The sequence below is a fragment of the Enhydra lutris genome, unplaced genomic scaffold (genome assembly GCF_002288905.1).
Source record: "Enhydra lutris kenyoni isolate GAN:26980312 unplaced genomic scaffold, ASM228890v2 scaffoldscaffold35, whole genome shotgun sequence".
NCBI classification, from domain to species: Eukaryota; Metazoa; Chordata; class Mammalia; order Carnivora; family Mustelidae; genus Enhydra; species Enhydra lutris.
Genome location: NW_019154119.1, coordinates 478924 through 492972, shown reverse-complemented (window position 1 = coordinate 492972; position 14049 = coordinate 478924). Strand labels below are relative to the sequence as shown.

The window sequence follows — 14049 nt, the reverse complement described above, 5'->3', positions numbered from 1 at the left end:
TACCCAAAACAAATGAAAGCAGGGACTCAAGCAGATACTTGTACACCAACATTTATAGCAATACTATTCCCAAAGCCAAAAGGTACAAACAACCCAACTATCTATCAATAAGTGAATGAGGGGTACCTGGGTGGCTCAGTGGGTTAAGCCTCTGCCTTCACTTCAGGTCATGATCCCAGGGTCCTGGGATCGGGCTCTCCGCTCAGTGGGGAGCTTGCTTCCCTCTCTCTCTCTCTCTTTCTCTGCCTTCCTCTCTGCCTACTTCTGATCTCTCTCTGTCAAATAAACAAAATCTTTAAAAAAAAAAAAGAAATGAGAGGAGATGCAAAATGGGGGGTTAAGGGGGTAGGAGAAGAGTAAATGAAACAAGATGGGATTGGGAGGGAGACAAACCATAAGTGACTCTTAATCTCACAAAACAAACTGAGGGTTGATGGGGGGAGGGGGGTTGGGAGGCGGGGGTGGGATTATGGACATTGGGGAGGGTATGTGCTATGGTGAGTGCTGTGAAGTGTGTAAACCTGGCGATTCAAAGACCTGTACCCCTGGGGATAAAAAGATATTATATGTTTATGAAAAATAAAATTAAAAAAAAAAAAAAGAAATAAGAAATAACATTCTGATACATGCTATGCTATGAATTAACCTTGAAAACATGCTAAGTGAAGTAAGCCAGACAAAAGGACAAATACTATATAAGTCTACTTAACTGAGGCAGGCACCTAGGATAGGCAATTCACAGATAAAGTAGAATGGTGGTTGCCAGGAGATGAGGAGAGGAGTCAATGGGCAGTTAGGGTTTAATGGGTACAGACTTTCAGTTGGGGAAAACATACTAGAGATGGATGTTGGTGATAGTTGCAAATTGTATGAATGCACTTAATGCCACAGAAGTGTACACTTAAAAATTAATAAAATAGACAATTTTGTGCTATGTTTATTTTACCACAATAAAAAAAAAATGTGTCTTTGTATACCTAAGGCCTTGCTAGATAGATAGTTCACACTAACAATGTGATTTATGGTAAATGCCTATTTTTGTTTTCCTGGTACCCTGGACCACATTGTATCACTATGAGCTCTGCAAAAGACAGAAGGGCTGAAAACTGATTAGTTGAGGTAAGTCACAACAGTGCTTCATGCCTACAAGACTGCCCCCCCAACTGTTCCCCAATAGTACCCCCCCCACGGCCCCCACCACCACCACCACATAAAAACCCTGGATACCAAAGCCCAGATGAGCTTCCCCAGTTGGCAGGACTTCATTTTGTTGTCATGCATCACTGAAGAAAGAATTAAACACTGTCAGAGCAATCCACTGAGAGGACAACTAGACCCTTACACTTGTTTTCTCCTCTATTCCACTGTACGCACCTTCTCCTTTCCTCGATTTTAATCTGCACCCTTTCTCTGTAATAAACCATACTTGTAAATATATTTCTGAGTTCTTTGAGTCCTTCTAAGGAATCATCAAACCTGAAGGTAGTCTCGGTGACCCATGACCCAGAGAGAAAAGCATGTACCATGCAAATATTAACCATAAGAAAGCTGGCCTGGCTTTATAATATAAAACAAGGAATACTTCAGAACAAGAATTACTACCAGATACAAAGAGGAACATACATAATAACAGTCAATTCAAGAAACAATCCCAAACATGTAAATCAAATAACAGAGATTCAAACTACAGGAAACAACAAATCAACAAAACTAAAAGCAACAATACACAAATCCAGAATTATAGTTGGCAATTTCATCACAGCTCTCAGGAATTAACATAAATAATAAAATAAGGAAAATCAACAGGAACATAAAAGATTTAAATACAATAACCCAACTTAACCTAATTAACATTTAGGAAGCATTCCACCCCACAACTACAGAAAACATACATTATTTTCAAATGAACACAGAACATTCACCAAGATAGACCATGTAATGAGCCATAAAACAAGTCTATTGTTAGTTGTCTGGGCCCAAGGGAGAAAAACAGATGCAACATTTCCTAAACTTATTTGACCATAAAGCCTTTCTGCAAAGGCATCTCCAGGGACTACTGTTTCTCAGAACACTTTGGGAAAAGCTATCCCACCCGTTTTCACCTCTTCCTATTTCTCCTCCTAGTTGTAACTAGCAAAATAAGGGAATCAATAAAAAGATCCTTTCCTTGGCTACTCAGCTAGAACTAGCCAATCTTATGAAGTACCTGCAAAAGTCCTAAAGCAGGAATAAGCCTGACATATTTGGGAAATAGTTAAGGGGCCAGAACAGCCGGAACAGCATAAAGGATAAGTGCTAGGAGATGAAATCAGAAACTTATGCAGCAGAGGTCAGAGCATGTAAGACATTCTAAACGTCAGTAAAAATTGTGAATGTGATTTTAAGTATGAGGGGAGGGCTGTGAGAAAAGAATATTATCTCATTCATATATTTAAAAGATATCCCTCTCAAAAAGTGAAACAAGATGAAACCAGAGAGGGAAACAAACCATACAAGACTCTTAGGAAACAAACTGAAGGTTGTTGGTGGGTGGGGATGAGGGGGGAATAGGGTGACTGACTGATGGACACTGGGGAGTGTACATGTTGTAGTGAGCGCTGGGTGTTAAGACTGATGAATCACCGACCTGTACCCTGAAATAAATAATACATTATACATTAATTTAAAAAATTAATTAATTAAAAATGAAAAAAAAATAAAAGATCTCCCTCTCTCTGCGGTGTAAAGAACAGAATGGAAACTAGGCAACCAGTTAGGAAGCTCTGGAAACTATAAACGATGTCAAAGACTACAGCAGCTTAGACCAGACTTAAATGTGTATGTCAAAGAAAAAACGCCCAGTTTTTTCTGTAAAGAAAACTGTGCTGAGATGTCTTTAAGCATTTTCTTTACCTGGCTCCCAGGATATCTCATTCTCCACCTACTGAGATGCTTAATCTGCCTTCGTTAAGTGATCTCCTTCATCTCCCCAACCTGTTCAGGCTGGAAATGTTTTAAGGCTTAGGTAATGAACCTTTTTTCTAGCTATTCTCATTCTTGTGGTGATTTCACCCAGACACTTGGCTTTAAAACCACCCATCTATATAATGATAATTCCCAATTTTACATCTCCAGTCTAGGTCTCTCCCCTAAACTCCAGGCTCATGTAGCCAGGTGATTGTATAGTAAACATCTTAAAATTTAACAAACCAAAATTGACATCCTTAACATTAATGGGGGGGGAGGCATTAAAAAATGCCGTTTTTTAATGCCTCCCCCCCATTTTTTTCTAAGTCCTCCCTACCTCAGATGGTAGCTACTCCACTCCTGCAACTGCTAAGGGATAAACCTTAAGAAATACCCATGACTCTTGTCTTCCTCTCACAGCCCACTTTCAAGTATGGCAGCAAATCCTTTCAGCTCTACCTTCAAAATCTATCCAGTAACCAACCACTTCTTACCCACCTCCCCTGCTTTACTCAGTCCAATTGGACTAGAGCTTTTCCCTCAACTGGTCTCTCCAGTTCTGCTCTTACCACAGCCTTCACCACTCCCCAAGGACCAAAACAGCAGTCAAGTGGTTCTAGTAAATCTGAATTAGATCATGTCATCACCTGCTCAAAACCTTCCAAAAGTTCCTCAACGAAAGCCCTTACAGTGGTCTTCAAGACTCACCCGACCACAACACTTCCGTGCCTCTGCTCCAGCCACTTACTTTGAACCTCTACTTTGCTCTGTCCCACATTGCTCTGTCCCAGGTCACTTCGTGCCAGTTGCCAAGGACTCCTCACTGTTCCTCAAACACTCCAAGCCTGCTTTAGCCTCACGACCTTTAAACTTGCAGGACCCTCAGCCTAAAATTATTCCAGCCCCTAAAATCATCTAGAATGCAAGGCTCGCTCTCTCATCCACTTCAAGTCTTCACTCAAATGTCATTCAAGTGTAGTCTTTCCTTTCAATGTTATTTAAAAAATTGCAAACTTCTCTGCCATCCTTAAAACTCTTTACATACCAGCAAGCTCTGCTTTATTTGCTTTATTATAAAGCAAATATTATATACTTTCCTGTATCTAATATACTATATATTTTACTTATTTACCTTATTGTCTGTCTCCTCCAAATAGAACACACTCTCTAGGGATTTTTATGTTTCATCTCCCGTTACAAAACTAGTCCCTAGAGCAGTACCTTTCACAAAGAACTCGGTTTATTCAATATTGAATCACTGAATGTTAAGTAAAGCCTCTCCAGAAATGTCAAGTTTTGCTAGGCCCAGGGCACCTGGGTAGCTCAGTCGGTTAAGCATCTGCCTTCAGCTCAGGTCATGATCTCATGATTAAGCCCCACATCAGGCTCCCCACTCAGGGTCTGCTTCTCCCCCTACCCCCCACACCCCCTCCACTCATGCTCTGCGCCCTCTCTCTCTCTAATAAATAAATAAAATCTTAAGAAAAAAAAAAGTTTTGCTAGGCCCAAATCAAATTCTGGGACTAGCCTAATTAAAAAAAAAAAAAAAATCCTGTGTCAGTATTTATATTCCATGAATAATATCCAATATTCCTAAGTGTTTCTAGTCACACTTTCATTATTCTATAAACTAAGATATTTACCTAACAATTATAGAGATGCTTACTGATTCCAAACAATTCGACTTCTCTCTTACTCCAGCATCACTACAATAGAAAAAACGGCAGACTTCAGCCAGAAGTCCTTTGTTCAAATCTTAGCTCAACATTTATCAGTAGTATGACTCAGGCAGTTTTAGCCTCCTCCAAGTCTTAGTTCCTCATCAAAGATAGCAAGGAGGGGGTAGATTAAAGCCCTACCTGCCTTACCTATCCTATACCTAATCACAGGATTATTGTGAAAATCAAAAATATATGAGAATATGCTTTATAAACCATAAATCATATACAAGTATAGGTAAACATCAAAAGTTTGAGAAAAACCTGAAATGGAACAGAAAAAGTCAATGTTTGGGAGAGCATATCTCACCATACCTCTCTGGAGACAGACTGCTCCCTAGAGTCCCTCTTCCACTTTCTACACCTTAAACAAGTTACTCAACCTCTCTGAGTCATTGTTTCCACATCCATAAATGGAGATAATACCAACCTTGGAAGATCCTTTTGAGGATTACAGCTTATATACAAATATATGTAATGCACCTATGGAATAAGCTTAATGAAAGACACTTTTGTTATTCATCTTTGTCTTTCAAAAGGACAAAACCCCAAAAACAGATAAATACAAACTACACCATGGAATTAGGAAAGAAGATGATTTTTATTTGGAAATTATATAAGAAAAAAGAAGGAAAGTGAGAAAGAGTCAGAGGTAATAGAGTAATAATCTCAACAGTTTGCCTATTAAGTTTGTTCTTTCTTTGTCTTGCCCTTCTCCAAGTAAAACAGCAGGATGAAATGCAAAGAAAAATCAGCATACAAAACACCACATTTAGTAATCCAAAAAAGTTAATTTTTAATCTAAATATATTTAATCTAAATATTTATATTACTATAAAATAATAAATATATTAAATATATTTAATCTAAATATCTTCTTTTCTTCAAAGAAGAACATTTTTATTAGTTCTTTAATTTTTTACACACCAATATGTATTTTGACACTCGAAACTCAAGGCACATATCAAAAAAATAAAACAATTGTGGTTTTCTAACTACAGAACCAAGATATATTTTATTAAATGTTCAGAAATATGGCAAAATGAATGAAAACAACTCAAAAAGTAAAACTGCAATTAAGATATAGATCATACAAACATTTCAAGAATGTTCTTTGAAAGCATTTCACTTTCTAGGACACCAGTAATTGTAAGAGGTACCACCAATATAACAACCATTTTCATGGGGAGGTGCGGGGGGTGGGGGGAGAGTCCCCACATTAAACACATACTTGGATACAAATAGCTGACGTAGATATACCAATTTCAAGAACATTAAAATGTAATGTATCCTTTTGGGATGCTGAAAATGTTCTATTTCTGGATCTAAAGGGCAGGTTAGAGTATGTTGAACTTGTGTACATTTATCACACTGTACACTTGATTTGTGTATTTTTCCTGTATCTACATTTAGTTCAACAAAAAAATTTATGTAATGTACCTACTCCATACACATACAGCTATCAATTGAATGAATTCTTGATCTAAATATGAAAGGTCAAAAAGATAAAGCTTTTAAAAGAAAACACAGAAAAGTAACTTCATGACATTGACACAAGCAGAAATTTCATAAATGCAAACAAAAAAGCACTAACCAATTGATAAACAAGACTTTAAAATCAAGCACTTAGATTCACCAAAACACCAAGATCCTAGAAGAGCTAGTTAGAGTTGAATACACCTGCAATGCACATAACCAACAAGACAGTAACCAGAATATGTTAAGAACTACAAATCAATATGGAAAAAATAAACAGCCTAACAGAAAAAGGGCAAAAGGCTTAACAGATACTTCACAAAAGCAGAAATCCAAATGGCCAATAACATGGGGTCCCAAATATGAAAAGGCACTCAATCTCATTAGTCATCAGGAAAATAAAATTAAAACTATATGCAATACCATTACGCACCAGTCCAGAATAACTAAAAATAAAAAGTCTGACAATAATAAGTGCTGACAAAGATACAGAACAACTAGAACTCTCATACATTGGTAGTGGGAGTGTAAATGTGTAAAAACACTTTCCAGAACTTTAGCAGAATCTACTAAAAATGACCATACCATAACCATGACTTAATAATTCTACTCTAAGGTACATAACCAATAAAAATGCACATACAGGGACGCCTGGGTGGCTCAGTGGGTTAAAGCCTCTGCCTTTGGCTCAGGTCATGATCCCAGGGTCCTGGGAGAGCATCGGGCTCTCTGCTCAGCAGGGAGCCTGCTTCCTCCTCTCTCTCTGCCTGCCTCTCTGCCTACTTGCGATCTCTGTCAAATAAATGAAAAAATTTTAAAAAAAAAATGCATACACATATTCATCAGGAAAAAAAAAGTACAAAAATGTTCATTGCAGGGGCATCTGGGTAGCTCAGCCAGTTAAGCATCCAACTCTTGATCTCAGCTCAGGTCTGGATCTCAGGGTCGTGAGCTCAAGCCCTGCACTGGGCTCCACGCCCGCACTAGGTATGGAGCCTGCATACATACATAAATAAACTCATTGCGGCAAAACAACCAAACATCCACCAACAGTAGAATGGATAAGCTATGGTATACTCACATAACAGAATACAGCAATGAGAAGAAACAAACCACAACAAGCGTTAATCTCCTAAATTTAATATCGTACAGAAGAAGCTCAAATAAGATATACTTTATGATTCTATTTTATGTAGATTTCAAAACCAGACAAAACTTTTCTACTGTTAGCAGGAACACAGTAAGGGTTGGGGATTCCAGTACTGATATGTTTCTTGAGCTAGGTGCTGATTAAATAAATGTGCTTATTTTGTGAAAATTCATCTAGTTGTACATTTTTCTATATGTATGTCACGATTCTCTGAAAATCTTAGATAAAATGGGGATCCAACTGGTGAATCAGGATTTCTAATCCTTTCCCACCAGCAACATTCTTCACCGATACCATACTCAGAGACTTAACCAGCAGTAGTCCTTTATCACCCCCACTGCTCTTCAGGATTGAAACAATCAATATCTTTGTCCATAGTTACTTTATGCCAAGCACTTTAACATTCATTCATTCATTCAAATACTTACTGAATACCTACTATGCACCTACTGTGCTGAGTACTTAAGATACAAAAAAAGAGCAAGACAATGTTCCTAGCTTTGAGGAGTTCCTAACCTTATAGAAGACCACACACACGGGGGCACCTGGGTGGCTCAGTCAGTCCAGCATCCAACTCTTGGTTTTGGTTCAGGTCATGATTTCATGGGTCATGAGCAGGAAGTCTGCTTGAGATTCTGTCCCTCTGTCCCTCCCCTCACTCTCTCCCTCTTTCTCTAAAATAAATAAATCTTTAAAAAAAAAGAAAGAAAGAAGAAGAAGACAACCACACATAAAGAAAACCAAATAAATGTACAGAGATACACACAGGACATTATGGAAGTACAAAGGAACAACAAAAACATCCTGGGAGAGGTCAGGCATTAGGACAGCCTTCGTGGGGGTATGAACACCTGAGTCTTTAAAGGAGTGGGAATCATCCAGGCAAAGTGCATTCCAACAGAGCAAAGAGCTTGTGTAAAAGCACAGCGTACTTAAAGAAACAACTGCAGCTGCTACATGTTGCCTAAGGGTGGTAAAAACAAGGACTGGGATGGGGTGAGAAGGAGTGGCCCAAGAGATAGGAGGATGCCAAGTCATGAAGAAACTTAGACCTTTCCAACAGGCAAGATGGGTCAGTAAGATTTATGCAAAGGAATTATGTGGTCAGACAGATTATTCAGGGAGTGATGCAGAGGATGAACTGAAGGAGGATAAGGCTAGGAGAAAGAAGACTGGTTAAGAGGCAGTTATAACTGTCTTGACAGAAGATAGTAAGAGCCTGAAATAAAATAAAAGCTATACAAAATATAGAGAAAATACAGAGTTCAGACACATTATGCTGCTGGTCTAGAGAAAGCACTTTGAAAACCACTAATCTACACTACAGGTTGGCATATTTTTCTCTAAAGGGCCAAATAATAAATATTTTAGGCTTTATGGGCCACAGGCAGTTTCTACTACACTTCTTGGTTTATGTTTGTTTTTAAACCCTTTGAAAATTACAAACCGTTCTTAGCTAGTAGACTTGACCAAGATAAAGGCTGTAGGCTGGATCTGGGCTGCGGGCATAGTTTGCTGATCCCTGCTATACAAGAGTAAAGAAGTGAGGATTAACCTTCCCAGGAGATTAATTTTCCTAAAATGCTACTTCCATATTAGTTCCCTACTCAGAAACTTCTCCCTAGGTCCTGACTGCCTACTGAGTAAGTCAAATCACTATGCTGCACAGCACTCACAGGCATCCATACTCTAGCACCAACCTACTACTCCAGGCTCAAGAACTATATACTCCAGTACGAATCTTACATTCTTATTAAATTGACCTCCTTACATTATTTGCCTCTGTATTTTGTAGTTTTCCCCAATGTTCTTTTCTCCTCTCTAACAGAACTAAACACCATTCCTTCAAATCACAATTCAAATCCTACTTTGAAGTGATTCCATAATCCTCAGAACTCCTAAAAGCACTACCTCAATGGATCCAAAGTTTATCTGCTATCTTAAGACCTACTTCAAATAAACTGTAAATTCTTTGAGAACAAAGAATAATTTATACTTCTATCAAAGGGCTAGTATATTAACAAGAGAGAAATAAAAATGAAAGCATATATGTGTATACATACATAACATATACTTACACACACACTCTCTTTTTTTTCCCTCTGAGCTAGCTATGTAACTGAAGCAAATGTGATTTCACCCTTACTTATAACAGTAACTAAAAACTTTAATTCTATGGACATGATCTGAATGCTGTAGGAAGGATAGAATGACAATCCACAATCACATCTGTCTCTCCTATTACTCAAGTTTTCACAGCAAGTTCACTAGGGAAACAATAATAACACAAGTAAAAGTTTTCCATTGGTCAATGTTGCCAACATAGGCACAATGCGATACTGTTAAGTAAGTTACTAGACCAAGTCAAAGTTTACTTAACTATTTTTACTTCATTTATTTTTATTATTTATTATTATTTTTAAAATATAAAATAAGCTTTAACAACTACATTGCTTTAAATTCACCCTTTATTATTACTTAAGTTTAAAATCACACATAGACACACACACACATGTGCCCCACATGCTTTGAATTTTTTAACAATAAGTTTCTCTAGGACAATTCACATTATCAAAATGGCATTATTGATTTCATTGAGAATTTAGGGAAAGAAGATTACATTTCAAATTTTTAAGAAAATAGTCCATTTTAGGAATTGTTGAATCACTATATTTTATAGCTAAAACTAATGTAACACCATAAAAAAAAGTAAGAAGAGAAAGAAAATAGTTCATTTTCATTCACTACTGATAAATAGCTATGATCAGAGAATGTTTTGAGCTGGATTAAAGGATTCTTCTTATAACTGAGATTACTGACGAAGTCTTTTCAGTCCAAAGTGTGAGCCATACTTTATTTTACTACCCAAAGAATATTCAAGAATCTATAAAAATTCCTCCAGAATCAATTTGCCCAAATTTCAAGGCAAACTACATTAAAAAGTATAAAACACTTATAGAAAGATATAGAAAACAGAACCAAAAGAAGTAAATCAAAAGATGGCCATGAAAGTGAAAACTGAGACTTGAAAACACATTGAAGAAAGCAGCTTACTGACTTGGAACCCAGAAAAGACAATTATGCATTGATAAATTGAATACTAATAATGCACTTAATGGAGGACAAGCCCAGGAGCCAGGGACTCTTCTATTTCTCAATTTCTGTACCGCCACTGGCTCCTACCGAGTCTTGGGCACATCCCCATATGTAGAACAAGAAAAGCTTAACTGACATTCTCAGACTGTGGGAATTGATTAAACGTTTATGAAGTACTTTAGGATCATGAAGGGAAGCCAAATGTCACTTGCTTAGTACAAAAATACAGCTACCTGTTAGGCTTGCAAATCCAATCATTAGGATTCTTTTGTGTCTACTTAACACAGCAAATCTTCAGTGAGTCAGTAAAGTGCATGTATATGTGAGTCCGTTTAGCAACTTCAGAGAAAGGATTTTCTTCCAAATCTTTGTTGTCTCACAAGCCATGGCACTACCCAACCCAACTATATGCAAAAGGAAGCATGATGCGATCCACATTAAAGTTAGCTCTAGTCTACTGACAAGCCAATAGCAAATGACTGAACACTATTAGGAATCACAGTGGAACTTTCTTTGTTAACTTACCAGAAATGTGACTCCTGAAAGTAATCCCAGGAAACAGTCGTCCTAACAAGACGTTCGTTAAAGGGAAAGTCCCTAGGCTTTCTTACATAAAGACGTCTGAAATGTTTGCAGACAGTGTCGACAGAAGGCTAAATTCGCGCAGACCCTAATCTAATTCGCTAGGTAGTTCCAGCACCTGCTCGGTGGTGAGCGACTAGACTGGCGAGGCTGCTGAGCAAAGTGCTGATGCCATCTCCAGCTGCCCCTTTCCGCGAATGACAGTAACAATGAAAACACTGACAAAAGAGCTGAGAGGCCACCCCAAGCCACTGCTTGGCAATACTTCTACCCTACCCCCAACACACAGGAGCTGCACAGCCCAGAAAAGGCCCTCCTCTACCAGATCTCGCAGGCGGAGACCTCGTCTCTCGTCTGGCAACGTGAAAAAGTACTACCCGGCACTCCTTTCCAGACAGCCGAGCACCTGAAAGGTGAGGGGAACGCTGCCCGTCTCCGAACCGCCGGCGGAAGAAGGAGAAGACTTCCTCGCAGGAGACGGGTGAGCGGAGCCCGTGGCGCACACGGCCAGACCCAGAGAACCGCCCGGGTCGCGGGCGCCTCTCGCACCGCCGGCGGGGAGCAACCGCGAGCGCAGGAACGCGCGTCCCTCCCTCGGCTCCGGGTGGGGGAAGCCGGGCTCGGGCGCCGGGCGAACCGTCCTCCCGGGGGTGGCAGCGCTCGGCCGCCCGCTTCCCCGGAGCCCCAGGAGGCGACAAGTAGGTTCGGGTCCGGGAGCTCCGGGAGCACATTCTTGCCTCGAGCCCGGTCCCGAGGGAGGGCGCAGGCTGCCAAGGCGGCGACTCTCCCTCTCGCCCAACTCCGGGGTGAGCGAGAGGGCGTCCGGCCCCGGGCTGCCCGGCGGGATGCCACCCGGGTGGGGGAGGCGGCGAGGCCGGCCTCCGGGCCGCTCCCTCCCCACGCGGTCCTCCCGCCGCCGCGCGGAGCCGGGCCGCCGACCTCGGGCGGCCGGGCGCCGGGCCAGGCGGCGGCGGCGGGCAGACGGGCCGGCCGGCCTGGGGCCCTACCTGAGGCTGTGTACCAGCTCCCGGCGTGACTGGCTTCCCGGCAGACCACTCGGTTGGACATCTTGGTGCCTGTGCCGCCTATGGTGCACGAGGATGAATGAGGAGGCGGCGGCGGCGGCGGCAGGAGCGGCTCCGCGAGGGGACGAGACACCACGGGCCCAGCCCAGGAGGAGGCGGCAGCGGGGAGGGGATCAGCCCGGCCCAGGAGGAGGAGGAAGAGGAGGAGGAGGCGGCGGCCCAGGAGGAGGAGATGGCAGCCGGGGCGGTGGCGGCGGCAGCAACAATCACCACAAACTCCGGCGACCGCCGGAAGATGGGGCCCGCGGCGGCTTCACCGAAGCCCGGAAAGCCCCGGCCCCGGCCCCCGGACTCGCCGCTGCTCCCCAGCCGCGGCTGGTTCCGCCGAGCCGCCCCCACGGCCCCCTCCCCTCCCAGCTGGCCTCCCCGAGCCACCGCCGGTGACCCCACCCCCGTGACTCCGCGCCCGCCCCCTCCCCCCACCCCCCGCGGGACTCCCCGCACCCAACCCCACCCCCGGCAGGGCCCTCCTGCCCGCCCGGCCGCCGGCCCGCGGGCCCCGCCCCGCCCCGCTCCTCCTCCAGCCGCGCGGCGAGGTTAACGGCGGAAACCGGACAGGCCAGACGGCATCTGGGGTCGGGCGGCCCCGCGAGGAGGCAGCGGCGGCTGCAGCTCTGCGCACACAAAAGCCCAGGGCCGGGGCCTGAACCGGGGAAGGCAGACCCAGAGAAGAGCCAACGCTTCCTTACTCGCCACTCTAACGGGTCCTGCCCACTGAGCATGCCCAGCAGCCGCGGCCAGGCCCGCCGAGGAATCTCAACGTGCGCGCTCCGCTCTCCGGGGTTTAGCGGCAGCAGCGGCTGAGAGGGGGGAGCTGCGGGCGGAGGGGGGGGGGGTAGGCAGGACGCAGCCGCAGGGCAAGCCCCCTCCCCCAGCCAACTTCCTTAAATGAAGAGCACCTAGGGCTCGCCGTTGCGGCTTTCCAAGAGGACAGTCCGTCTCCTCCTCCCCCCCCACCTCCTCATACACACGAATCTTCAGTGGATTCACACCCCCAAGGTCTCAATCCTAGGGATGCAAGCGTGTGGCCACGCTGGGAAGTTCATTTGTAGAAGCAGGCACATGGTAGTGTGCCTGTGGTCTCTGCAAATGCTAGTTTTTGCTTCACGGGGCCACCCTTACCACCTAATCTTGGCTTTGACACTGTAAACATTTATCTTGTTTCATTTTATACGGATGTAGGTGCATGCCTTAACTCTCTAATTAGATTCAAGCGTGATATAGCTAGCCTGTTATTCTCATCTATGAAGAGGGGATAATATATTCATTCGAGAGCTGTCCCTAGGATTACAAGAGTTAATAAATGTAGAGCCTGACACAGTATGCATACAACAAACATTATTAACAACCCTTCCTTCTCTTATAAATCCCAGTATTTCACATAAGTGTCAGGAATAAAGAATTCCTTTAAAATTACAGAAGAATCACAGGAAAGTGGGGTATCTTGGACCTCGGAGGAAGTGTTATGAAGTAGATCATTCCAAAATTGGGAAGAAAATAAATGAAATTTGCATGTCTTTAATGAAAGATTTGGGTTAAAACCATAAAATTGTTATATCTGAATTTCATACTAAACAGATGGTTGGTAGAGTTCAAAGCAAATATCTGGCTGCCTAATATTCAAGTTTCCCTAGCGCCATAATATATTTATTTTTAATTTATTGTCCTGTTCCCACCCCTCCTCCCATTTTTTCAACTTTAAGCCCCAAGGATCTTGTGTGAGGTCCCAGGCCTAAAAGCCTCATCAGTTACTGGAACATTTCTGACTTTCACACCTTTTCTACAGTTATTAGATTAAATCTCCACCGATATGTATTTCTTTACTGAATTTTTAACCCTCTCACTTCGCCACTAACCTGCCAAAACAGCAACATGTAATGCAGAAAAAGACAAAAAGGATGTGCCAAATAGCCGATTTAAAGATAACAAAAAGGCTGGTTGCAGCTGTAATTCCACCATACTTTTCCCGGAGCACCAAAAATCAGTGGTAAATGAT

General features: G+C 42.5%; 1 protein-coding gene across 2 annotated transcripts in view; it reads right to left on the bottom strand.

Moving 5' to 3' along the window:
* The window catches only part of LOC111154137 (mediator of cell motility 1), a 109775-nt gene extending 97399 nt beyond the window's left edge, over window positions 1-12376 (bottom strand). For both annotated transcript variants that reach the window (XM_022513547.1, XM_022513548.1), the window contains exon 1: window positions 11976-12376. In XM_022513547.1, coding sequence (XP_022369255.1) covers window positions 11976-12036 — 61 coding nt within the window. In that variant the 5' untranslated portion in view covers window positions 12037-12376. The remainder of the gene's footprint in view (window positions 1-11975) is intronic.
* Window positions 12377-14049: the final 1673 nt, after the last annotated feature.